Below are 26371 nucleotides of genomic sequence, written 5' to 3' on the forward strand. Positions count from 1 at the left end.
ACTGTTACCGAGTTTTGGGTGGTATGTTACACAGCGATAGCTAGCTGATATGCTCAGGCAGCGTGTTAGTACTCAGTTCCCGAAACTGTGATTCTGTATGGTCTTCATTTGTCTGTTGAACAAGCTTCTGGTGTGATTCTGATGCCAGCATTCTGTGGATTCCACTTGAGAAAATCTATTTAAGACCCAGCTCTTTTATGGTGCAGTATGGAATCTTGGGAAATCCCTTAATATTCATGAACCTCAACTATTCTCATCTGAAAGTAAGGGATAATACATATTTCCTACATCATTGATGTGATGATTAAATGAACCTAAAGAAATCCAGTCCAGGGATCTCCCTGGTGTTCCAGTGGTTAAGACTCCACACTCCCAGTGCAGGGGCCATGGGTTCAATCCCTGGTTGGGAACTAAGATCTCACATTCCATAGGGTGTGGCCTAAAATTTTTTAATCGGAAAAAAATCTAGTCCATAATAGGCTTTTTTCCTCCTCCTTCAACTTGTCTTACCCCACCCAACCTCAGGAAGACACCAGTGCGAAGATGTTAGGAAAACATGAATCTCAGGGTCACAGCTTTATTGTATAGATTTTCAACACAGCCATATTACAAACATCATCAGGGAACATTTACAAGAATAAATAAGATGGACTTGCAGGTGTAAAAAGATTACACTTCACTGTAATGTACAGTCAAAAAATATATCTGATATTCATTGACCTGACATTATTTACCTTCTGCTTTTTTAAGCTAGAATTGGAAAGGAAAAAAAAAAAACATTGACAGCACAGTGCTGGCTTTTTTTAAAGTTGATTTATTTTGTTTTCTCTTCTCATACGTGCTTTATCTATCAAACACCCAAACTGTACAAGTGCAGGCCGCTGGGACTCACGGAGGAGGCTGCCGACAGTGTGGAGACTTTGGTCTCATGCAATATCATGTGCCCAGTGGACGTGAAAACGTCAGTCTCCCCGGAGTTGATGGGAACCCCGTGATGGCCCTTCTAGGGCTACGATGGTGTCAGTAGCCAAGGCAATGGCAGATGCCCCGACTCTCTGCCTTTCATTGGCTGGTGAGATGTAGGGTGAAAGTGAAGGTAGAAAGTGCTTTCAAGTCTGATCACCAGTGTGGGTTAGCCTGGGCTAGTTCAGGGTCTGTCTGGCAATGAAAGGGATGTACTGGGGATGGTGATAATCTGTCAGCTGAGTCACTGTGCTTTTGCAGTCTGCTCTAGCAGGTCTCAGGTATGGGGGAGGGGTGTAGACATCACCTCTGGAGTTAAGGTGTGTGGTGTGCAAAACCCTGCTCTGGGTCCTGCTTGGACCGTTACTGATTCTGCTGTCAGTGATGGCCCTGTGGGCCAGTGGGTCTACACTGTGACTGGTCTCATCAGAGATCTTGGTGGGCATGGGCTCTGTGGCACAGCAGCTGCTCTCTCTGGGTATACTCTCTCTGGTTATACCTAGCCTGGATGTGTGGCCAGAGCAGCCTCTCGGCCCGTGCGGGGTGGGGGGCAGCAGGGGACTGGGGGCTTTAGCTCACACAAGTGAGCACAACCTGTTTGGCTTTGTGCTCTGCAGGAAGGAAGGCGTTCCAGCAAGGTCCCAGCTCTGTAGCATCTCACTCATCTGGGGGGAAAAAACCTAAAGGCCATCTCAGCAAAGCTCCTTCTTCCCTTTAAAAGGATGTCTGGCTTTTGCTGGACAGTTCCTAAGATGGGGCAGCTCAGCTTCTCTGGCAGATAGCAGGTCTTCTCTTAGAGCTATGAAGTTTCACCCATTGGTCCTGGTTCCGCTCATGGGAGTGACCATGAGAATTTATCTGTCTGTCTGCAGGCCTGCGGAGGGTGTGGGTACTGGTATTCTGCCTGACCCATCAGAAGTCTGATCTGACCTGGGAAGTCACCCCTTGCCTCTCTGAGCCTTCAGACTGCCCTGGAAGCTTTGGTCCAAAGAACACCTTACACCATTAATCTTCCACAGGAGAGATAGGGGCACATCACAAAACGGGCCCACTGACTTATATTCACAAATGCAAAGGCACTGAAGTAAGTGTACAGAAATTCAGTTTTGCAATTTTGACAGGTTGCTTCATATTCCCTTTCCTCCTTTGATTCTAAGCATCCCACCCACTGAGGAACCATAAATTAATTACCTTGAGCTCCAGACCTTCATGTCGATACATTTCTGTCCTACACTCCAACGACACTAGACTGTCATTCTCTGGGCATTTCTACCAAGAACCAGGGTCCAAATTCCACTGCTAAGAACAACTCTCAGACACTTATGGAAGTTCACGGTAACCCAGCCTGAACAGCCTTTTCCTGTAGTATGCCCATTCTGAGTCCTTCTACACCTTTGTGTCAGCCGCAGTGACTACCCCAATCTCTTCGATAACTAGGATGCGAAGTCTGTGGTCTCCCATTATAGGCGCTGACTCTGCATCCTGGGGACCTTTCATGGGTGGATTTGAGGGGGTGTGTGTGGCCTCTCTGACCCTTCCCACCTCTTCTGGAGGTAGGTGGGGGGGATGGTCTCCTTTCCACCTCTTCTGGAGGTAGGTGGGAGGGATGGTATCTATGCAAGTATCGTACACCAGCCAGAGTCACACGAAAACCTACCTCTGGTCCCCAGGAAACCGGAAGAGTGCACGCATGTGTGCAAATATGGCTTAGACATCTCTCTGTGCTTCTGAGGATCATATCCGTGGTTCTGAGACACTGGAGCCCCCTCTGCTCTCTGCCACTGACGTCTCTCCTTGCTGTTCCTCAAAGGCAGATCCTGGCTAGATGAAGCCAAGGCTTGCATTTTATCACTGTGAGGCATGTCTCTGTGGACAGCTCCAACATGGAACCCTTGCATGGGGACCCAGAAACAAGGTTGAGTCTCAGCTGGTTCTGTCCCGCTGGATTCGCATTGCTCACTTTCCTGTCGTATCTGGCTGTGATTTGGAGCTGGCATCACTGGCTGAGAAGGAGCTCAGACTAGTTAGATGACGGGGGGAAGGCAAGTCAGGGCCATCCAGGAGACTCATGTCTCATCTTCCTCCCTGCGGCTTAGGTTGACCATCCATCCCCAGGGATCTTGGCCCAGCACAGTGTGTTGGCTTTATGGTTCAGGATTAGCATTGAGCTCATCTTACCCTCGGGCTCACCCGTGTTTTCCAGGGCATTAGTCCTGACTCAGCTTGCTGCTGATGCCCCAGGAGAGGCCAGATGCAGGCTAAAGGAAGGTGGTTTTCTTCAACCTGTTCTAAGGCAATGAGGTTCAGGGGAACTACCATCTCCTTCAGTGTCACTGGATCTGGGCTGGGCAGTTATTCCTGCAAAGATGACCTGATACACTCCTGTTTGCTCCTCCCTGTGCCTCATTCTCTCTGCAGCATCCTTGCTAGACTGACCCCTCTGCACACAACAAGTATTCACACTGTCCTGAGAAAATCTGGATCACGGAAAGGACACACACCAAAGAGCTGGCTTACAGCGGGGACCCAGTGATGAACGAACACAATCGATCAGTCACAGGGAGCATTAATTATCTTTTCTCCCAGAGGGAGACTTGTTCTAAAGCAGCATCCTTGTTCCAAGTGGTTCTGCCCCGTCCCTCCCTGTTGCCTGTTCTACTGCATCACAGAGGTGACCACTTTGCCCAGCAGACGCTATGCATTCTTGGGTCTGAGGATTCCTATTGGGTCCTAATGTCTTGGCTTTGCCTTCCCGTCTTCCTACCCAAAGATCCCCAAATCTGCCTACTTCTGCCCGTCTGAGGCTTCTCTCTCCACATCTTTTCCCACTGATTAGTTGGTTCAACATTCTAAAGCCAGGAAATGACTGGGCTAGATTAGAACTGAAGACTGAGCTCTTTCTACCATAACCCCATGTCTCACCAAGGGAGAGACTGTGCCATAGTAAACTGCGCTTCCTGGTGGCACCCCCTCCAGGGCCGTGTGTGTGCTAACATCCCAGTGAGTCTGCAGGGCTGAAGTACAGGGAGGCTTCCAGCCCCTTATGTGAAGCGTGTCCTCAGATTGGGCCAGATTAGCAATTGCACGATTCCATGTGGACAGAGGGCACCACTGTCTAGAGGCCCCAGGATTCAGGAGTCTGCTGAGAAGGACAGTGTTATCTTCTCTTTTCCCTTTAGGGTTTTATGGGCTCAGCCTTTGCCATTCCAGATGGGCATGTCTGTAATTATAGTAGATGTCAAAGCTTTCTTTTTCCTAGTATGCAACTAAAGGAGACTTGAGATCAGCCCATCAACAGTGAGGTCAGGGAAACCCCACACCAGGGGCAGTAGGTGAGCTGGACTTGAGCTTAAGTCTGGCATCGGCTTTAGGAGGGAGCAGCGTGGCCAGGCACTGTGCCTCTCAGACTGGGCGGTCACTCCCTAGGGACATTGTAGTGAGCGGAGGGGGGCAAAGCCACATGAGGGATCAGGCACATGTGGTTAAAAAACTATTGGTACACTCTTGTCAAATCAGGCTAAATTAGTGAAGAATGCAAATAGTATATGAATTGTTAAACATGAAACTGGAGTTTTGAGCTTGTTGTTGTCTGCTTTGGGTTTTGCGAGATCCACTGGGCCTGCTTCACTCTAGTCTTGGCTCTTAAGGGTCCCTCCCACCTCCACCCCATGCACCCCGTCATGGGAAAATCTGAGACACAGTAGTGGAAAGAGACTGTCTTTGAAGTTAAAAGAACCAATTTAAACCCTGGCTCCCTCCTTTACTAGCTGTGGTGGAATGCTGGGGTGGGGGGGTAAGTGATTTCTCCCCTCAGTCTCCTCATCTGTAAAATGTGGACAGTTGAAAGCACATCTTAGGGGTGTTGGAGAACTGGGTGAGCTCACATCAGTCTCCAGCACAGGGTCTGCTGGTTGCACAGGATGGGTGATACCTGGCAGGCAGGCCGCTACTTGGGCTACATCCAAAGAGAAGATGGAAAAGCAAGGTGACGCCTTCCATTCCCACAAAGGGAGGCGCGCTGTGACCGTCTGGAGGCTCAGAGCCCCTGGCCCCAGGACCTTCACACCAGAAAGGAGGAGAGGACGAGTTAGGTTACAGCTAGGATACATCTTGAAGCTGTGTAGGCCAGACATGCACGCAGGTGGGACAGTTCCTGGCTTCTCGTTAATTCCTTCTACCTTCTCCAAACAGGGTCCACATCCAGGAGGTGAGAACCACGAGGCTCTGTGCTTTTCACAAGCTTCCTTCTCCTGGAAGCCACATTCTAAATTCCTACCATTTGAAATGGTAGAAGCCACTGTCATTTCATCTGCCAGCAATTTCACCCCCTCCTGGGCAGAATAAATCCTGGGGTTTATTTGTATTGGAGACCACCCCTCTCCCTGGCTCCTGTTTTGCACAGATGAGCCCCGGATCTGAGGGAGAAGTATAGAGCAGGCTGACTTCCTGTGCTACAGGCTTCTGGAAGGCTGGGGAAGGCTGGGGAGTGCTGGCTGGAGCAGCAGGCTGGAGCCGGGGAGGCCGGCAGGCCCAGTGGGGTGGGGGCCTGGGACCAGGGCACGAGCCATGAAAGGGAAGAGCAGGCTTTGTGGCGGGGCTTCTTTCCTGATCGAGTCTGGGGTCCCTGGGCTTCGAGACAGCCCCGGAACCTGTGCCGACAGGAGCAGCTCCTGCTGTGTTCCATCCTCAGGGGCCCTGGGGTCTGGCTTGGTTCCCCCTGCTCTGTGACATAGCAGAGATCCTGATTTCTTCACAGAAGCTGGGCCTCTTAAAGTACTGCGTATTTTGTTCCAGCAACAAACAATGAGCAGACAGACAAATAGATGTGATATTAAAAAGGATACGCTTAAGGGAATGTGTTCACAGTGTCTGATGAAAGGAAGAGAGGCAGCCCCACTGGCCCCAGAGGGGGCCTCCTCAACACCGAGCTGAGCGCATCACTCAGAGCTCCCCGGGCCCCGTGCTGCCCACAGGTGCCAAGTCCGCCCTGCTGGTGGGGCTCGCCGCTCCCTCCACCCTGGCCCCAGCGCCACCAGGCTCTGCTCCGACTGGGCTCACCTCCCGCCCTCTCGCCCACCCCCAAGGATTCTGCACACCTCTGTGTCTTTGCACGTGTTCTCTTGGCCTGAATTTCCTTCTCTTTGTTGTTCTACCCAGTGGAAGGGATGTCACCTCCTCTAGAAAGCCTGGCCGTGAGGCTCGAATAACACTTGATGCTGCATTGAGGTTCTGTTTCCCCAGGATACAGTGAGCTCTGAGGAAACCTGTGCTGCTCACGCCCTGTCTAGGGCCAGACCAGCTTCCAGGATGGCACGTCCTGGATCCCAGGCCACCCTGGGCTGCCAGGTACTGTACCAGAGCACCAGCTAGAGACCCAGGTAGACGAGACTGTGTCCCTGGCTCGCAGACCTCAGGGTCTGAGGGCCCAGGGAGCGGTTTTCACTGGCCAAGGTATAGATGGGACTAGCTCTCCTGGGGAGCCGGGAATGAGTTACTAAAACACATCTGAAACGCTGAGCTTCCCAGAAACACGGGCGTCAGAAAAACTACATTGCCGTTTGTGGAGTTTGCTGCTCAGAAGTTTCTGGCCTCATTTTCCCTCCATAAAATAATTGCTTGGCTATGAAAGGATGACAGTACAAGTCTCACCACTATAATCTGCCTTTTGGAAACCTGAGGAAGATGCCTCAGTGTCTTCAGTTGTAAAATCAGGGTGATCACAGGTGAACAGCTCCCAGGGTAGGGTGGGGGTGGAACATGCCAAGTCCGGCATATAGTAGATGCTTAGTCAAAGTCGGCTCCCTGTCATCGACTGACCCACACTTTGGGCAAGATCCCCAGGCCCGAACCCCGAGGTCTGTTTTAAACCGGAGTATCACTGGGTCCACAGTGACCCTTTCTGAGATGGCAGCTGGGTTGCTCTAGGCAGGCATTCAAATCTGTCAGCCCCAAACGAAACTCCCCTTGCTCTGCCGCTGTGCTGTCCCTCGGTGGGGGGACCTTTTGGGGACCTTGCCAGGGAGATAACAGGCCCAGGAGATTGGTCTTACAGCTACACAACCGAACTTCCCTCCCCACCAGTTTTTGACATCAGAGACTAAGACTCTACACCCTCCAAAAGAAAGTTTCTTTTCACATACACTTTGGAAAATCATCAATCTTGTTCATCCCTCCCCGAGGACTCACAGCCCAGGACACACAGGGCCAGCCGGAGCCCCGCCCCGGGAGGTGGTCCTTCTTCACAGAGAGAGGAGGGCAGCCAGGCTCCCTGCAGTCCCACCCTGCCCCACCGAGCACAGACAAGCCAAGGAAACCTGGATCCAGGAGAGCCACGGACACAGGGGCTGGCCTGGGAATGGCAGAAGGTCAAGGCCCCGGGCTGGGGGAGGGGTACAGAGTGGCGCTGGGACGAGCCCCATGCAGGTGAGGCAGGAGGGTGGGGGCCTCTGCTGTGCACTCGGGAGCATCCGAGGTCCCAGTGATCCAGACCAGCGGGTGTCCAACGCCAGGGGTCCTAGGAGGAGATGATGGGGGCAGCAGAGTGGTGACCCCACGAGCCCAGTCACAGCCACCCGCACCTACACAGCCGGCTTGCCGCGAGAGTCACAAACTGAAAAGAGCGAAAGCAAGAGGTCTGGGCACTGAAAAATCCGGCCTTGCTCAGGGTGCACTTCTGCACGGGCCCGTGGCTGGTGGGGTATGCAAAGAGACGCCGGGGCCTGTCGGGGTTAACAGCCTCCACAGCACCCGGAGACCCTGGGAAGGTGCCAGCCCACCGTGGACCACAGGACCGCCAGTCTTCTCCTTGGAGTCGGGCAGGGTGCTGCCCCTGAGCCCAGTCGCTGCCGTTCATAGAAAGGGGGCTTGGCCGCAGCAGCCTCTGGACTCTGGCAGGTTCCCCGAGCCATCGGGCTAGAAGGAGCTTAAATATTCCAGCGCCACCTCGTATACAAATTTATACTGGTCCTGAGAGGAGGAGAGGCAGAGAAGGAGAAGAGACGATGAGCGAGAGATGGAAAGTGCATTTAGTTCAGAGTGTGGAGAATGTTACCTATGTCTGTACTAAGAGTCGAGTCAAAATGTCCACACAGATTCGGATTCAGTTAATCTGGAGTAGGGCTCAAGAGTCTACATTTCTGCCAGGCTCACACAGGATGCTTCTGCTGGCCTGTGGACCGGCCTTGGAGCAGGCCCTCACTTTCGCTAAGACCACACTTGGCATAGATGTAAAGACTCATGTTAAAGTTCTCAGTGTATGGCATGTCTCTATCTCTGCACCAGGTCTTAACCTTTGGAACTCTGCCACCAAGTTTCTTCCTGTCCTTTATGATATCCTAGCTCGATGCTTTATATGGTAATTATTAGCAAAAGTTAATGAGAATAGGTTTAAGTAAAGTAAGTGTTAGTTGCTCAGTTGTGTCTGACTCTTTGCAACCCCATGGACTATAGCCTGCCAGGCTCCTCTGTCTGGGGCATCTTCTAGGCAAGAATACTGGAGTGAGTAGCCATTTCCTCTTTCAGGGGATCTTCCTGACCCAGGGATTGAACCCATGTCTCCTGCATTGCAGGCAGATTCTTTTTACCATCTGAGCCACCAGGGAAGTCCAAGAATAGGTTTAGGACTGAATCAAAAACATAGCACAGAAAAACTGGAGTGAACATTTGGGCAATATCTTTTGGAAAAAGCTGAATGGATGTTCTGGTCAACTCAATAATTCACATTCTACTAACCCAGCATCCCATCCCCTAAATCAGAGTGAGTGATACTTCCCTCTGGAGTGGAAAGAAAGTAACACAGAGCAGTGTGCGCCAAGAGGACTATCTGGACTGCTCTGCAGGAGAGAGGCTGGAGGGGAGGGAAGCAGGTGAGGTGGGTGCAGAGGGCGGGCCTGCAGGTGCTCAGGAAGCAGTGGCCGCTGTCTTTCCTTCTGGATGCTCTTTTGTTCAGGTCCAGGGAACCACCAGCAGCCCCTGGCTCTCAGAGGACAGCCTTGGCCACTCACCAGGGTCTCCACCATGTTGGCCTTGTTGTTCCGTAATGTCTTCACGATGTGGAACACGTCGATGATGTTCTGCTGCTGGATCATCTCACACACACTGCAGATGGCGCAGAAGGTTCCGCTGCGGCCTCCCCCATTCCTAAACACAGAGGAAGGAGGTGAGCAGACTCCTGGGTACCCCTCAGGCACCTGCTGAGCCCAAGGCCATGTCTGCGGCAGTGGGGGCGGGGGTGGCTGCCCGCCCTGGCAAATGCAAGGGAAGGTGGTGCTGGAAAGCCCAAGCCATAGTTGAGTCCCATCTGTGCCATGAACCTGCTTTGACCTTGGGCACGTCACTTCCTGTGTCTGAGCCCCAGGTTCTTCATTCGTATCATAAAGGGGATGGCCTTGGAGAGTTCACTTAGCTTGATGTTTCCTTGGTTCTAGGAGCATGTGACTATCAGCCATGGCACATGGACCCAAACTCCCAGGGCAGACAGATAAGAGTGTCTGGACATGTGCTGCCTGCTTCCTTGGCCAAAAGGATGCTCTGGGTCCACCTGCACACCCAGCGAAGACCACGGAAGGGTGCGTGTGATTTTGCTTCTAGTTCTTCCCATCCACTAAGGACAATGCTACCAGACACGGCTCTGTGAGCCTCGGGTCAGCCAGACTGGGTTTCGGGTGGGGCTGGGATGGGTGTGAGATGCTGGATCCTGAGAGAGAGGCCTCATCTCTGTTTTCTCAATCAGGACATCTTGCGTAACTCGGGATGTATAAATAGAGATACAGGGCTCTTGGCAGGGTCATCCCTCCATCGCACCTTCTCTCTGAGGCCCTGTAAGTCATCTTCATGGACACACCCCTCCAGCTCTTTACAGAAAGTCTATTTAGGAATCTGCAAGGTTTGGAACTCCTGGGCGTGTTGCCAAGAGCAACTAATGATTTCATGTAATGGTCTGTGTCTAAAGAACATCTGGATGGAAACTAAGTCTCTCAGGCAACCTCCCAGATGTTTCATCCACAGGACACTCATCGGCCAGATGTTCCAAGTGCAGACAGTCGCCCTCCCTTCATTGGCCAGCACCTGTACTTCGGGGTCTGTTTCGGCGTCTCTGCCCTCCAAGGATGATGCCAAGGTCCCTGTGGACAGGAGGACACCCCTGTGCCTTCCTACAGCTCAAACTGCTGGTTACCTTGGTGAGGGAAGACATGAATAAAAAGGTACTCCTGCAAAATAAGCAGGCTAAGAAACAATCCCACAGGCGAGAGTGGGCAGGGACCTCCCCTGCCTCACACTTCTCCCTTAAGCGCTCCAGGTGTGCACTGCCTGTTTGAACGAGTTCCTGGTTTTTAAACAACTGAACTCAATTCTGGGGCAAGATGTTATTACTGACTCCACCTGCTCCAGAAATACTGTTCTGCAATGGGGAAGATCTTGATTCAACTTCCTTTTTAAAGAATGAGGCCCTCGTATCACTTCTCCCCAAACCCTTTTAAATTCTAAGGAGCAAAGGGAATGCCTGTGAGTAGGACGTCCCACAGATAGCTTTATGGCTGCACCCCTAGTCCACGGAAGGACTGTAATGCCTTGAATGGCCCACAAGGGCGTGGTATAGCCCGGGACGCCTAAGACGGCGTTTGTGGCTGGCGGCACCAAGGGTGTCCTGTTGCCCACCGCCCCCTTGCCCCGGAGCCCTCCCCGTCGTACTCACAGGCAGTGGACCACAGCGCGGCCCTCCCGCCCGTCGCACTGCTCCTGCCACTTCTCCAGCCGTCGGACCACCTTGAGCAGAGAGCGCTTGGAGGGGGGCGTGTCCCGGTAGGCGGGCCAGCCGATGTACTGGAGGTGCTGGACTATACGGTACCCGTCCTGGGGCTGAGAACAGAGAGGCTGTCAGGGTGGTCTGCTGGGGCTGCAGCACTGCAGTGACAGATGGGGTAAACGGGGTCTAAGCCGTAACGTCCTCACGGTGAGAGCCACACGCCAGCCCCACGCCTGCCTCTGTGCACTGATCCTCCTGTTCCGGCTGCCCTGCGTCCCTCTTCTACCTGAAAAACTTCTATGCGGTCTTCAAAACCCAGCTCAAGTGTCCCTTTTGCTAGGAAAGCCTCCCTGAATAGTGGGCGGGTCTCTTCTCTCTCCTTGCTGTTCATCTGCCAAAACACAGTTTGCTTTCCCGTGAGTGAATTCTGAGAGGACAGGAACTGAATTCTCTTCACCCTGAGCCTCTAGTAAAGACCACGGTCACTTTAGCCCCTCAGCTCTTCCCTCCCGCCCAATAACTCCTTCACCCAGCAGTGAAATTCCTCATGAAAGAAACTTGTTTCCCAACTTACTTCCCAGCTAGCCCAAAGCTTACTGGACCCACTCAAAGGCTGCATTAACTCATGCCCATGCCGCGCGGCACGGCAGGGAAGCACAGTGCTCTGAGAAGTTTTGTCTACACAGCAGCCAGCGTGTCAGGGAACAGGCAGATGGCTGGCCGGATGCCCCCTGTGTGGCTCTGTGTGTGGGAACCACTGCTGGGTCTGGAGCTGGAACTGGCAGAGGCATCACTTCCCTGAGGACGAGGGGGAGGAAGGCATAGCACTGACTTCGGCAGGGTCCTCCCCAGCAGCATCCATCTGTTTCAGAAGGAGGAGCCCAGGACGCAGCAGTGGCCGGACACTCACCCGAGCCATGTTACAGATGCGGAATATCCTGTGGATGATGTCTTCATCGATGTCTGCCGAGACGAACTCCACCTGGATGGGCCCGTAGCACCCCGACGTCTTCTCAGGCCAGTACTGCATGCAGAGCTGAGGCAAGGAGAGGGCTCACAGAAAGAGGCCAAGGACATGGATTGGGGCAGGGTGTCGGTTTCACTTATCCCCGAGCCTGCGGGACATGCTGGCTAGAAAGGTAGAGTACTGTGTAGGAAATCAGGTTCAGCTTTCCCACTGGGCAACAGCCACCATTTTTTTGGGGGGGGTTGGGGGGGCAGGTTTGAAAAGTCAGAGCTCTGAACACAGAAACACTGGGCTTAAACATCTTTGCTGTGCTGATTTCAAACCATCTGTTAGGCTTGCTGGGCCTCGGTTTTCCCCATCTGTAAAATGGGGAGGATATAGGCTACCTTGACACGCTGCTGTCAGGATTAGAACACTGAGGGAAGAGCAGCTACAACTTCTCTCCATTCTAGGAAAACCTTCAGAGCGTTCATTTCATCATCAGATCATGAGTAGATTTAAATATATATGTAGGTTTTGACATCAGACAGGCTTGGGTCCAAGTCCAGTCTCTGCTGCTTACTAGCTGTGTGACACAGTTTTCCTGTATGTAAAATGGGGCTAATGATGCTTACCTCGCACCAAGAGCTAATGTAACGTGGTACTGTGGTGCTGAGGGAGCTTGGCTGCTGTTTTTCCTTTTGGGGGGAATTGGAAATTAGAACCTGCAGCAGGGAGCAAAGAGCAGTTGTTGCTTCTCACCCCAAGATGACGCTTCTCAGCAGAGGTTGCTTTGTCACCCAGGGGAAAATGTCCATCTAATGAGTAGAGGTCAGGATGCCACTAAATACCCTCTAGTGTCTGTGATGGTGTTCTGGAGAGGAATCTGGCTCCAAGTCTCATAGTGCAGAGACTGAGAGAGTCTGGTCTAAGATCCTAAATTGTCTCTTAAGTCTGTAGTGTCATCAAGAGTAAGAGACAGACACTTGATGCCCCTGTCTCTGTTGACTCACTGGATGACTTTAGTTCAGGAAAGAATGTTAAGGTTGGTGGCAGGGGATGTGGCTCAGAGAAAGGCAAAGCCTGATCCCTCAAATCCTGGTTGAGATGCCTATAGCAACTCCCAGGTGTGATCAGAGATGGACACTGTCCAGGGCACAGAGGAGAGCTAAGGTTGGGCTGCAGGCTTGCGGGGACCACCCCAGCATGGACGAAGAGGCCATGTTTTAGAAAGCCTTTTCATCTGAGGACTGCCCAGAAGATGTAGCTGAGACTCAAAGATGCATTAAAGGTTTGGAGATGCAGGAGTCTCAGTGGGGTCTGCCTCGGCTGAGCTTGCAGATGAGGAGCTAAATGGACAGAGGGAACCCACAGCAACCCCAGCAATCTGGTGGTCTCCTCACAGCCACCACGGAGGCAGGCATTTCCTGAAAGTGATCAGTGTTTCTTTTGCTAACAGCCAACTCACCCTGGGCATCACATGCAAAACCTTGTTTGATTCTGTCCTTCCTCCAGAACTAGAGCCAGCATGAATGAGTGGGGGGGGGGAGAGGAGAAGAACATGTCTCCCAGCTGTGGGGCCCAGACTCCAGCTTAGGAATACCCTTTGTTCACGCACACCATGGCCCACTAGCCAAACCCGGCCAGCTGTCTGAATCTGTAAAGGAAGTTCAGGTATATTCTCCATTTACATATTTTCTATGGTTTCTTTCAAGCTCTAATGGTAGATTTAACCACAGAGCCTGCAAAACCTAAAGTATTTCCTGTTTCTGCAGAGAACATTGGCAACCCTTGTCCTGTAGGGTTGCTTTCAGGATAAAGAGAAAACACGTGGGAAGAAAGCCCTTAGCAGGGTGCCAGCACCCACCACATTCCAGTGATTCATGTCATTCTCGAACCTTGCAGTGTTCAACAAAAATAACAGTAATGATCATAGCTAATGTACAGATTTGAAGAAGTCTTCCTCTTATCACCTGTCTTAAATGGCAAAGGTAAGCAAGATTAAGTTTCATGATGCAATGGTGCCTGGCTTTCCTGGCGTCCCCACTGGCTGCTAATTAATAATACTGAGAAAGGGTGCGTGTGTGTAGGTGGAAAGTGCTGGACACAGTGGCCTTTGTGGCTGGACAGTCATCTGCTGGGCTGTACAGTAATGACAAATCCACAGCTTGAACTTCATTTCTCTTTGCCATTGGCTCTTATGCCCTCAACCTTCACAGTAACGAGGGACCGGTACAGATAAGTCTGTGGCTGGCCGGAGAAATCAGAATTAATCAGAACTGCCAATTTAAAAAAAAATAATTGCCTTTATTACCTGCTTTGAATTGTGCCTTGCCAGAGGTTGGCTGTGATCCTGACATGAGCTCCATGGGTCTGAAGTGTCAAGGAAAGTCTATTATCTCCAATATTCTCAGTCTGGAGAGAATGTGGGATGATTTGTCTCTTTTAATAAGATTTCCAGACCAATTTCTCAAACTAATAGATTCTACTCTGCCTCAAACAAGACTCCTATATTTTGGGACACATCTCTGCATTTGATTTTCCAGGTCACTCTCCATCTTGCCCAGAGGCCTGGGGAAGGTTGCAGGGTCCTTCTGATGCTGCATCGGAGCTGGCCTTTCACTCGAGTTCCCTAATCTGTGAGTCCACATCAGCAGTGGCGTGGGTGATGCTCAGCTGGGTGATGGGTGGGCAGATGTGGTGTCTAAGCTGTCAGAGATCATCAGGGTCTCCCCAAGCCTGGGATGCTGCACCTAACCTAGCTGTGGGAGATGGGAGTGGGAATGGGGGAAGCCAGTGTGCTGTTCCTGGGGGCCTTTGGGGGGCGGGGAAATGATCCTCATCAGTAAGAAGTGTCCTCTAAGGTTCAGCTCAAGACCGTCCTGTGTCCAAGTGCTGGGGTTGTGCCTCAGTGGGTACCACCATTTGGGCCTGTGAATGCAGTTAGCAGAAGGTTAATGGGGCTCCTGGCTAAAGCACCCTGGGTTCAAATCCCAGCCCTGTCACTCTCTAGCTGAGTGACTCGGCCAAACCTTTAGCTTCTCCAGGTTAAGTGATGAATGGCTGTGAACCTGAATGTGCCTACTTAGCACAAGGATCTGTAACTAGTGAGCACTCAAAAAATGGCAGCTGTAATTATTAGGTGGTGTGGGAGAGGGCCACGCAAAACAAGATGGCTAAAGTAAAGGGTCTTTTCCTTCCCACTTAGCAGCCTGTATGAAAATTTCTCTTTAGGATGGTCAAAGGACTGCCCCTGTGAAAATTCCTGACCAGCCAGCCTGATGGAGCAGCGGGGACAGATGGTATCTGGGATAGGTTCTGGGAACTGTTCTGCATGTCAAAGGGGAGAGGCCTGTGGGTGGTTCTGGAGAGGGACCCAGGGATGGAAGAGGAAAAACCACTGAAAGGGCTGAAGGTGAGTCAGGGTGTCATCTGACTGCCCCCGCTCCTAACCATTAAGTAAATTTATAACAACATAGACAATGCTCAGTGTGCATGGTTTTCTTGTAGACGTCAGTGAGAAGCTGAGTTTTGCTCCCTTGATGACTTAAGAGTGGAGCTGAGACCAGACCATGAGCACATAAGCATCAACAGTTTATAGGACAGCGACTCCGACGGTGGTGTAGAAAGACCCCGAACTCCTCTCCTCTCCCGAGCACACCAAAATCACCACTATCTGCAGACCCACCGCCACCAGGGAAACAGACTGGGACCCACCGGAAGGACCTTCAACTACAGGCACAGAGAAGGACTCCTAATGAAAAGAGGCATGATGGGTGAACTTGGGGTATAATCAAATCCCATACCCACAAACTGGAGGATAATTATACTGTAGAGGTTCTCTCACTGGAGTGGGTTCTGAGCCCCATGTTGGACTCCCCAGCCTGAGGGTCTGGGAAGACAATCCCCCAGAGCATTTGTCTTTGAAGGCCAGTGGGGCTTGATTCTGGGAGTCCCACAGGACTAGAGACCTCTCTCTTAAAGGGTCCACACACAATCTCACATACACTGGGTTGCAAGGCCAAAGCAGGGCGGCAGCTTTGGCTCACTCTGGGGACACAGACACCGGTGGCAGCCATCCTGGGGAGCATTCTGCTGTGTGAATACTGTTGCTGCCATCCTGGGTCATCAGCCCCACTCAAAAGCCTGCAGATGCCAGTGCGCCTCAGGCCAGACAACTGAACAGGTGAGGACGCAGACTCATCCCTTTTTCTGCAGGAAGCCCAAATTAGCTTCTAGACCAGCCTCACCCATGAGGGGACAAACACCAGATACAAGAAAACTATGATCCCACAGCCTGTGGGCCCTGGCCCTACCCACTAGCAGGCCAATACAAGCTTTGGGGTACCCAGAACCCTACACCCAACTGTGTCAGGAACTGTGCCCTCCCTCTCCCCCACCAAACTTGAAAGAAGCCTGGGCATCCCTGGGCTCTGCAGCCAGGAACTGGCTCTGCCAATGGGTAGGTAACAGCCTGAGAATTTTCAAGACCCTGACTCCAGCCACCAGTGAGCCAGCATTAGCCCAGAAGACCCCCTAGGGTTCTGTCGCCTCATGACTAAATAGGCTAACCAGCAGCTAGTGAGGACAGTTTAAGAGACCTCTGGGACAACACAGAGTGCACTAATATTCGCATTATAGGGATCCTAGGAGGAGAAAAAATTTGAAGAAAATATTTGAGAAAATATTTATTTGAAGATACAATAGCTAAACACTTCCCTAACCTTGGAAAGGAAACAATTACTCAAGTCTAGGAAGAGCAGAGCCCCATGCAGCACTAACCCAAAAAGGAGCACATCAAGACACACCAATTCAAATGATAAAAAGAGCATGCTAAACGTGGCAAGGGGGAAACAACAGAAAGGAAATTCCTATGAGGCTGTCAGCTGACTTTTCTGTGGAAACTCTGCTGGCCACAAGCGAGTGGCATGATACATTTAAAGCGATAAAGGGAAAAACCTGCAGCCAAGAATACTTTACCCAGCAAGGTTCTCATTCAGATTTGATGGAGAACGCAAAAACTTTACAGATAGCCAAAACCTAGAAGAGATCAGCGTTATCAAACCAGCTTTACAACAAATGTTAAAGAATCTCTAGGAGAAAAAAAAAAGGCCACAGCAAGAAACAAGAACATTACAAAATGCAAAAGCTCACCAGTAAAGGCAAACATGTATAAAGGTAGGCAATCAGCCCCACACAAAGCTATTAGGGAGGATAAAAGGAGTAAAACCATCTATATCCATAATAAGCAGTTAAAAGATACACAAAGCAATATAAAATATATCAAAAACAGTAGTCATGAGGGGAGGAGAGTACAAATGTAGGGTTTTAAAGGTGCATTTGAAATCAAGGGATCGTCAACTTAAAATAATCACATATAGACTACTATACAAAAAGCTCATAGTAACCACAAACCAAAAATCTATACACACAAAAAAGAAAAAAGAATCCATAAGGGGGTTAAAAAAAACCTATAAAAACAAATCCAAAATAATTAAAAAGGCAATAAAAACATACATATTGATAAGTACCTTAAATGTAAATGCACTAAATGCTCTAACCAAAAGACATAGACTAAAGGGATACAAAACAAGACTCCTATACATACTGCCTACAAGAGACTCCCTTCCGATCTAGAGAGACATACAGACTAAAAGTGAGGGGATGGAGAGCGGTATTCTATGCCAATGGAAATCAAAAGAAATCCAGAGTAGCAATACTTACATCAGACAAAATACTTTGAAGACCGTTACAATATACAAAGAAGGGCACAGCATAATGATCAAGGGGTCAATCCAAGAAGCATACACAACAGTTGTAAATATGCACCCAACACAGAAGCATCTAAGTATAACATAAATATGAACAGACACAAAAGGAGAAATTGACAGGAACACAATAGTTGTGGGGGACTTTAACATTCCCATCAATGGGCAGATGATACAGATAGAAGATCAATAAGGAAACACAGTCCTTAAATGACACCTTAGAGCAAATACATTTAATTAACACACAGAGAGTATTCCATCCAAAAGCAGCACAACATCCATTATATTCAAGTGCCTGGGGAATGGTCTGCATTGCAGGCAGATTCTTTACCAGCTGCGCCACAAGGGAAGCCCAGGATAGAACTCCAGGATAGACCATGTGCTAGACCACAAACAAACTCAAGAACTTTAAGAAAGTTGAAATTATATCAAGTGTCTGTTCCTACCACAACACTGTGTGAGACTAGAAATCAACAAGAAAAACTGCAAAAAACAGAAGCACGTGGAGGCTAACTAATATGCTACCAAAGAACCAATGGATCACCGAAGAAATCAAAGAGGAAATAAAAAATATCTAGAGAAAAATGAAAAGAAGACAATCTAAAACATATGGGACACAGGAAAAAGCAACACTAAGAGTGGTTTATAGTGATACAAACTTAGCTGAGGAAACACAAAAAATCTTAAATAAACAACCTAATCTTACACCTAAAGAAACTAGGGAAAGAAGAACAAACCCCCAAAATTATCAATAGGAGAATTAAAGAAATCATAAGGATCAGAGCAGAAATAGAGACTTAAATTTTCAATGAAATTAAAGCTGGGTTTTTTTTTTGAAAAGATAAAACTGGTAAAAGTTGAGCCAGACTCATCAAGAAAAAAAGGGAGATGGCCCAAATCAAAATCAGAAATGAAAAAAGTTACAACTGACACCACAGAAATACAAAGGATCAAAAAAAATTACTATGAACAATAACATGCCAATAAAATGTACAACCTAGAAGAAATGGCCAAATTATTAGGTACAATCTCCCAAGACCAAGCTAGGGAGAAACAGAAAATATGAGCAGACCAGTTACCAGTAATGAAATTGAGTCAGTGATTATAAAATGCCCAACAAACAAAATTCCAGGACCAGATGGCTTCACAGTTGACTTTTACCGAACATTTAGAGAAGAGTTAATATCTGTCCTTCTGAAACGATTCGAAAAAACTGCAGAGGAAGGAAAACTTCTGAACTCATTCTATAAGGGTAGCATCATCTTGATACCAAAACCAGACAAAGATATCACAGAAGACAAAAAACACTCAGGTCAGTATCATTGATTAAATGTATATGCAGAAATCCTCAACAAAATACTAGTAAAGCAAATCCAATGATACATTAAAGGGATCATACACCATGATTAAGTGGGATTTATCTCAGGGATGGAAGGGTGTTTTTTGATATCTGCAAGTCAATCCGTGTGATACACCACGTAAACAACCGAGGAGGAAAAACCACATGATCATCTCAGTAGATGCAGAAAAAGCTTATGATGAAACCCAACACCCCCACTTACGATAAAAACCCTCCAATAAGTAGGGATAGAAGGAACATACCTCAACATAATAGAGGCCGTATAGGACAAACCCACAGCTAACATCACACTCAGCAGTGAAAACCTGAAAACATTTCCTCTAAGGTGAGGAACAAGACGACGCTCACTCTTTCCACACTTATTCAACACAGTACTGGAAATCGTAGCCATGGCAATCAAGAGAAGAAAAAGACAATCAGAACTGGAAAAGGAAGAAGTAAAACTTGTCACTGTTTGCAGATGACCGTGTGGTATATCACCTACACGTGGAATCCAGAAAATACAACAAGCCGGTGAGTGTAACGAAAAGAAGTCTCAGACATACAGAACCAATTACTGGTCACCAACGGGTGGGGGAGTGGGAGGGACCGAGTGCTGGGTGTAAGACAGGCACAAGGACGGATTATGGGGAATCCAGCCAGCATTTTGTAATAACTGTAAATGGAAAGTAACCTTTAAAATTCTGTAAGTTGATCTGTACCGTTGTTTTTTGGATTCCATGTATACATGATATAATACGGTATTTGTCTCTCGCTGGACTTACTTCACTCAGTGTGACCGTCTCTAGGTCCGTCCATGCTACTGCGAATGGCGTTATTTCATTCTTTTTGATGGCTGAGTAATAACAGAAATAGAGTCACAAACGTAGAAAACAACGTATTTTACGAAGGGGGAAAGGGCAGGAGGGATAAATTGGGAGACTGACATTATATACACTACTATATATAAAATAGTAACTAATGAGTGCCTACTCTATAGCACACGGAACTCTACTCAGTACTCTGTAATGACCGCTATGGAAAAAGAATGTAAAGCAGCGTGGATATGTGTGTCTGTATAAGCAACTCGCTTTTGCTGCACAGCAGAAACTAAGACAACATTGTAAATCAACTATACTCCAATAAAATTAATTAAAATAGTTCACCCAAAAAGTTACATAAAAAACTTAAATTTACAAAAGAAACAAACGGTTATAGAAACTTGGGGAGAAGAGTTTATGGTTTCTTCAGGCCCTGGAAATAGGGGTTTCAAAGAAGCCCACTTGCTTCTTTAGACCCACAAGGACCCAGCTGACCTGGGATCACACAGAGAAACACTTTGGTATTCTGTTCCTCAGATGGGAGACTTTAAGTGGCTATGTCTCCACGGTAGAGTCCAGTTCTTTAGCCCAGCCTCTTCCTACCTTGATCCCAGGGCTCGCCTCTCTTCCTTACCCATCCCTCTGGGAGGGGTGGTGCTGTCTGCCCATTGGGAGGGCCTCACCACTGCAAATGCACTCGGGTGGGCTGATGACCACACCTGGGGGTGTCAGGGAGGGACGCTGGTGCAGCAGCTGCTGCTGATTTTGAAATGGCTGTGCTTCTGGAAAAGCAGAGGGACTTTTGCTATTTATTGTCAGAACAAGTTAAACCAAGCGAAAGTCATGAAGCCTGTGTGGACAGTCCTGGAACAGCTGCCATGCATTATTCCACCTAGTAACTTCCACTGCTGCTTGGGCCACGGAAAGATGTCCTACGGGGGTGCATGTTCACACGTGAAATCTAATGAACATGAAGGTCGCCTCTCAGTTAGACATCATTTTCTTGCTGATGGAATCAGAAAGCTTGTTAGTCGCTGAAATAAACACGTTCTGATGATTTAAATCTGGCAATATGGGCCTATTTTTGGAATAAACAATCCTCAAGTGTATTTCTGTGCACCTCAGTTATGACTTTCATTAATTAATAAGTACTTTGATAAAATGGAAAAGCCAAGTAATACAGAAGTAATACAGATTCCAGAAATGAAAGCCTGTGTTATCAAGGTCCTTGTGATCCATAGGAGGTAATCAATCCCAGGCCACCTAAAGGTGAAATGAATTACTAGTGTTTTTAAGAGAAAAGTGTTACCTAAATTGGTTTTGAAATTCAGATCAGTAATGATGAAACTTCCTAAAATAAATTCCACAAAGAGGTCAAAACATCTTATTGGGTTTAATACTGTGGCCAGTAAGGAAGACAGACTGTTAGGGTTGAGGAGGATGTGAGGGTAGGGTGGCAGGGGGGCGCAGAGAGAAAAGCACATGCGCCCCCCTCCTCCATCCACCTCTCCATTCACAAGATAAATACTGCAACTCCATGTAGTAGGTGGAAACTCACTCTTATGATGGGTGCATCAGAGCTTGTTTCCGGGAAGGAACCAGGGAGTTTAGGAAAATATCTACAGAGGAAGGTAGGGTGGGTGGAAGGCAAAGGTTCAGGGGCGGTTTCAGAAAGAGATAACAAAGAGATGGCTGGATTCCTCAGCTTAATAAGGGAACGGCTTTGGGGGGAGGAGGGGTGGAAGATCTGGAGGAGGGAGAGAGAAGGTAGAGGGAGGAAAAAAGTGGTTGGGGCAACAGGGTGGGGGGAAGACATGCTGCTGGCCGCCAAGCGTGAGGAGCGAGGTGGGGTTTAAGAATGAGGATGTGTCAAACCTCCCTGCTGGTCCAGTGGCTGAGAATCCGCCTGCCGATGCAGGGGACATGGGTTCGATCCTGGGTCTGGGAAAATTCCACATACCTTGGGGCAACTAAGCCCATGTGCTCGAGAGCAGTGCTCCACGACAAGAGAAGCCACTCTGATGAGAAGCCCACGTGCCGCAACTAGAGGGAGCCCGCACAGCCACAAACTACAACACAAACGGAAGGGATGAGGATGTGCGGTGTTCAGCCTTCAGCCACGGGCCCTGCTGGGACGTGAGCCCCACGCTGCTGCCAGTAGAGTCTGAGCTGGATCTCAGAAGTGGACATGAACGCAGAACCCCCTTGGAGTCCCCAGAAATCTTGGGGGTGCACAGTGGGCTTTCCCACACAATGGGGAAGAGGAAACAAAGCCCATTTGATGTAAACCTTCAAAGACAGAGTGGATTTGGCTGCCATCTGAGGTACACGAGTTTCATAGGTGGTAACATTGAGACTTCGACAAGTTAACTGGCTTAAGGTGACATTGGCAAGGCTAGAACTTGAACTCAGGTCTCTTGACCCCCGACTCCTTATTCTTCTGTTCCAGTGGGTTTAGAGACAGAGATATGGGCCCTTGCAAAGGTCAGACCTGGGACTTGCAGAGACACAGACTTGGGGGTTGTGTGTATTTTGGTGGCATGCCAGGCTGTGTTTTTACAAGCTGAGATAAAAATGGGGCTAGAAGTACTTGCTATTTGCCTTCCAGGCACAATGACAGGAAAAGACATCTCTGAAACATCAGCCCCGCTTTTTTCCTGGGAGGATGACAAGCTTGCCTCTCTCACTTCTAGAAGGTCGGTGGGAATGCATGTCCTCGGTGCCCACCCCCTCACCTTTGCACCTGGATTTGCATCACATGAGGTCTCAGACTTCCCCCGGTCGGAGTTCAGAACTGGGCGATGCAGCTCTTACACAAGCTGGGGCTCTTGCTTGCTTTAAACTGAGACACATTCCTTCCTGCTCCGTATACCCAGGTACCAGCAAGTGGTGCTTATCAGATCCCGGGGCCCTGGAAGCCCTATTGTTTAGATGGTGGTGAAAGTCTTCACCATCCCTGGCAGGGGGCCCTGGGCCTGGGTCGGGGCGGCTGTGGGACTCTGGACAAAGCCTGCCTGGGCCGCAGCTTCCTGACTTGCAAAATGAGAGGAAGGGGGCCTGGTAAGATCAGTGGATTCCACAGTGATGGCTATGAAGTTGGCAGGAACAGCCAACGAGCTATCTCCAAGGTCTTCAAAAGCCAAAGGGGGTCACACCATTGTCCTCGTGGAGGACACCAAGACTCTGGTTTTAGAGTCATTGAGACCCTTTTGATGGTGGAAAAGATACAGGAAGATGAACAAATTATTAATTAGTAAATATAGTTTGGAAAATAAAGGCTTACAGAGTGGCAGGTCTTTGGAGGGAAGATAGGAAATATTGTAAGGTGTTTATAAAATCTCTAAGATTTCAGTGAGGTAAAGTGTACTCCCTAGAATAAATGACAAGTAAATACTGAGAGGCTCAGGGGATCCTCAAGCACAGCCAATATAATAAATGAGCAGAATATTCAAGCATGCCAAACCCTATGAGTTTGAGCAAATTCTGGGAGCTAGTAAAGGACAGGGAAGCCTGGCGTGCTGCAGTCCACAGGGTCGCAGAGTCGGACACGGCTTAGTGACTGAACAACAAGAAGAGCCCCAGCACTTACTCTATGGAAACAAGAGAAGGAGCTGGGTCCCGTTGACCCCACACCTGACTCCGGGCTGATGGGGGGCGTGCTGGTCATCCCCTGCTGGTCCCTCCAGTGCTCCCCACAGCACTTGGGGGCAGTGGGACACGCTGCCTGGACCTGGCTCTCCCATCCCTTTTGCCTCCAGCTCAGCTTCTCCCTGTGGCTTGAGGGTCCTGGTGTCATGGTTTCAGCTGAAGATGTCTCCAACATGTCTGATGCCCAAGGGAGTCTGGGAGGCAGACACTCCTTCACCAGACCAGCAGCTCCATGGGTATTGCGGGTTTTTGGTGCCTGTTTTGTGCACTGCTGTGTCTAGGTTGGTGTTCAGCACGTGGAAGGTTTACCATAAATGTACGCTGACGAGGGCCTGATTGAATGTGGCCCAGAAAGCCTGCTCCTGGACCTTTAAGAGACCCCCCTCTGGCTCTGCAAGCCTCCTGCTGCTGGAGGGATGGTCATCTGCCTTCTCCTTGGCTCTCCCCACCCTGCTCCTGATGGACCCTGACTCAGACATGGATTTCTCCAGCTCAAACTGCTTTCCAAGTCCTGTACCCCAGGCTGATTCTGGATTTCCCCAGGATCTCAGTCTCATACTCTGTGCAGGCTCTGACCCTCACAACTCCAGGTCCAAATTTCCATTTTCAGTTTTGCTGTCTGTCTGAGCTTCCCAGGGCAGCTGTCTGAATGACCACACATGTAGTAGCTTAGAGCCACACAAATTTCTTAACTGGGGGTTAGACGTCTGAAGTGAGTCTCGCAGGGTTACAGTCAAGGTGTCAGCTGAGCTGTCTGTGTTCCCTCTGGCGTCCCCAGGGGAGAGGCCAGTCCTCATCTCCAGTCTTAGCAGCTGTCAGCATCCCTCAACTTGTGGCCCCATCACTCCAATTCCTGCTCCCATCATCACGATCTGTTCCTGACTCTCATCCTCTTGCCTCCTGAAAGACCCTAACAGCAGACCCACACGGATAACCCAGGACAGTCCACGTATTTCAGGATCCTTAACTTCACATCTGCAAAGTCCTGCTTACCACGGAAGATAACAAGTTCACACATTTAGGGATTTGGATGTGGACACCTTCGGGGGGGCAACAGTCTGCCTGCCACATGGACCCTGCCCACAGCGGGGCACTGAGGATTTCCTGAGCCTTCTGAACCACATGGTGGGTGCGGCCTGGCCATGAAGAGGGCATCTCTCTGGTGTCTGCTCCCCATGGACTCTGGTCTAACTGCAGAGCCCACAAAGATGGAAGAGATCTTGTCAATGTACTGGGTATGACTGAAGAGGTTCTGCCTGACCTGCCCATCAGAAACCACAGCATCATTCGCTACATGTTGTGGTTAAGATACTACCAGACTAATCTGACCACAGCCCTTTGGAGTCCCAAAGAGCTTTTAAAAAGAAAAAAAACCTCTAAGGTCAATGAAGTTGCTTTGGGAGTCTTTATCTTAAGCCCCCACTGCTCATCATTATCTTTGAATAGCAGCCACTATGGAGAATGGAAAGACACCTGTGGCTGGGGGTGGCTGGCTGAATGCCTTGGTATAGGATTCTGAGCGGAAGCAGACAGATTTGACCAGTGGTGCAAGAAAATAAAGCACTCGGGAATCTCATCCTCTGCGCTACCTTATTTTGCTACAAATTACAGAGAGTCAGCAACACATGGTCTCCAGTCAAACCTCAAGATGTGGCACTGATCCTCTTGGGAGCGATCTAACAATGCTCGGGACCCGTGGCAGACCTGTCCTTGTTGCAGGACTGGCCAGAGCCACCATGGGCTGCCTCGACATGGGCACGCTGGCGACAAACGTGGATGCCACTTCAAAGCACCGCCCCGCCAGGTGCTGAGGGTGGCTTTTCTGACGCTCACGCTGTGTCATTGTTTATTTTCGCAAGGCGCCCAGCTGTTGTGGTGATGATATTTATATCAATAAGTGCTCCATTCATCTGCTGATTTCAGGGGAAGCTTGCCAGCTGCGTATGGCAGCCAACCTCAGGGCACTTCTGAGCCTGATGTCTGTGCATTTAGAGACTCGGCTCTCAAAGCCTGCACCAACAGCTGGGGCTGAAAGATCTTCATTCACTAGAGAGCCGCCCTTGAACAAGGGGGTCCTAGAGCCAGTGGCCTCGCCCCTCTTGTTCTCTTAAATATCCCTAAGTGAGGTGCTTTGAAACTCCTCCTCTGTGCCTGGCCTCTGGTTTTGCAAAAAGAAGTGTTGGAAGAAGGGCTCTGCTTCCCTCATGCTTTCATGGGTTCATGTGTCACTTTTTTAGGCAAAGGGATAGGGTGGTGATGCCTTCTGACTCTGGAACTCTGCAGGGGTCTTTGTTCTATGGCAGTCTGTCATATTTCATGCTTATTTCAGATCCAGACCTTCCATTGTTTGGGTCCTAAACTGTGGCGTCATCCTTGCTTCCCCTCTCTCTTTCTCTCACATTCCCTATTCAATCCAGCAGGATATTTTGTTGGGCTTACGTTCAGGATATACCCAGAATCCACTCCGCTGCTACCACCCAGGCTCAAGCCAGCATCACCTCTCCCCTGGAGGACTGCAGGGGCCTCCTGTCCTCTGCTTCCACTCTTAGCAGCCACCCTCCCCCTTTCTGGCAACTTTCACCACAGTAGTCACAGGGAAGCTGTGTTAAAAAGTCAAATTACTTTTTCAAGTCCCTCCTCCACGCAGGACCTGTTGATGGCTTCCCATTTCTCTCAGAGTAAACATACAAATCCTTCCTGTGGCCCCAGCCCGCCAAGGCCCCCAGGACCTGGCCCTGCTGTGTCTCTGTTGCCGGCTGCTGCGCTGCCCCAGGCGCAGTGGCCTCGTCTGCCCCTCCATCGTACACCCCTGGTGTGGGTCATCCCCCTGCTTGGGGTGCTCTTCCCTGAGATGGGCACGGGGGTGCATTCTTGTACCTCCTCGAGCTCTGTGCTCAGCTGTGACCTCCTCAATGCAGCCCACCTTCATCACACAATTACAGGTGTGGCCCGTGCCCCAGACCAGCCTCATCCCTGCCCTCTTATCTTTCTTTTTCCACACACTTGTTACCTTTAACATATAATTAAGGCCGTTACAGAGTGCTTGCTATTTATTCCCCTGCTTTAGAATACAAGTTGCACAAGAGATGGGCATTTTCTGTTTTGCTTTCTCTGTCATGTTAATCCAAGCACTGAGAATAG

At 49.6% G+C, this 26371-nt stretch overlaps 1 protein-coding gene and 1 long non-coding RNA gene across 14 annotated transcripts in view; one reads left to right on the forward strand and one right to left on the reverse strand.

Annotated features, from left to right (window-relative positions):
* Window positions 1-546: 546 nt before the first annotated feature.
* Window positions 547-26371, reverse strand: part of PTPRT (protein tyrosine phosphatase receptor type T) — a 1155533-nt gene continuing 1129708 nt past the window's right edge. For all 12 annotated transcript variants that reach the window (XM_025001262.2, XM_025001258.2, XM_025001261.2 and 9 more), the window contains 4 exons: window positions 11619-11744; window positions 10658-10821; window positions 8967-9102; window positions 547-7929 (listed from right to left, as the gene is read on the reverse strand). In XM_025001262.2, coding sequence (XP_024857030.1) covers window positions 7876-7929; window positions 8967-9102; window positions 10658-10821; window positions 11619-11744 — 480 coding nt within the window. In that variant the 3' untranslated portion in view covers window positions 547-7875. The remainder of the gene's footprint in view (window positions 7930-8966; window positions 9103-10657; window positions 10822-11618; window positions 11745-26371) is intronic.
* Window positions 11743-20645, forward strand: LOC132346969 (uncharacterized). 2 transcript variants are annotated; one of them, XR_009497008.1, is made up of 3 exons: window positions 11743-14293; window positions 14889-15069; window positions 15165-20645. It is a non-coding gene; the product is annotated as an uncharacterized lncRNA (long non-coding RNA). The 2 variants fall into 2 exon arrangements; XR_009497007.1 differs by having other exon boundaries at window positions 14889-20645.

Source organism: Bos taurus, chromosome 13 (genome assembly GCF_002263795.3).
Source record: "Bos taurus isolate L1 Dominette 01449 registration number 42190680 breed Hereford chromosome 13, ARS-UCD2.0, whole genome shotgun sequence".
Taxonomy (NCBI): Eukaryota; Metazoa; Chordata; class Mammalia; order Artiodactyla; family Bovidae; genus Bos; species Bos taurus.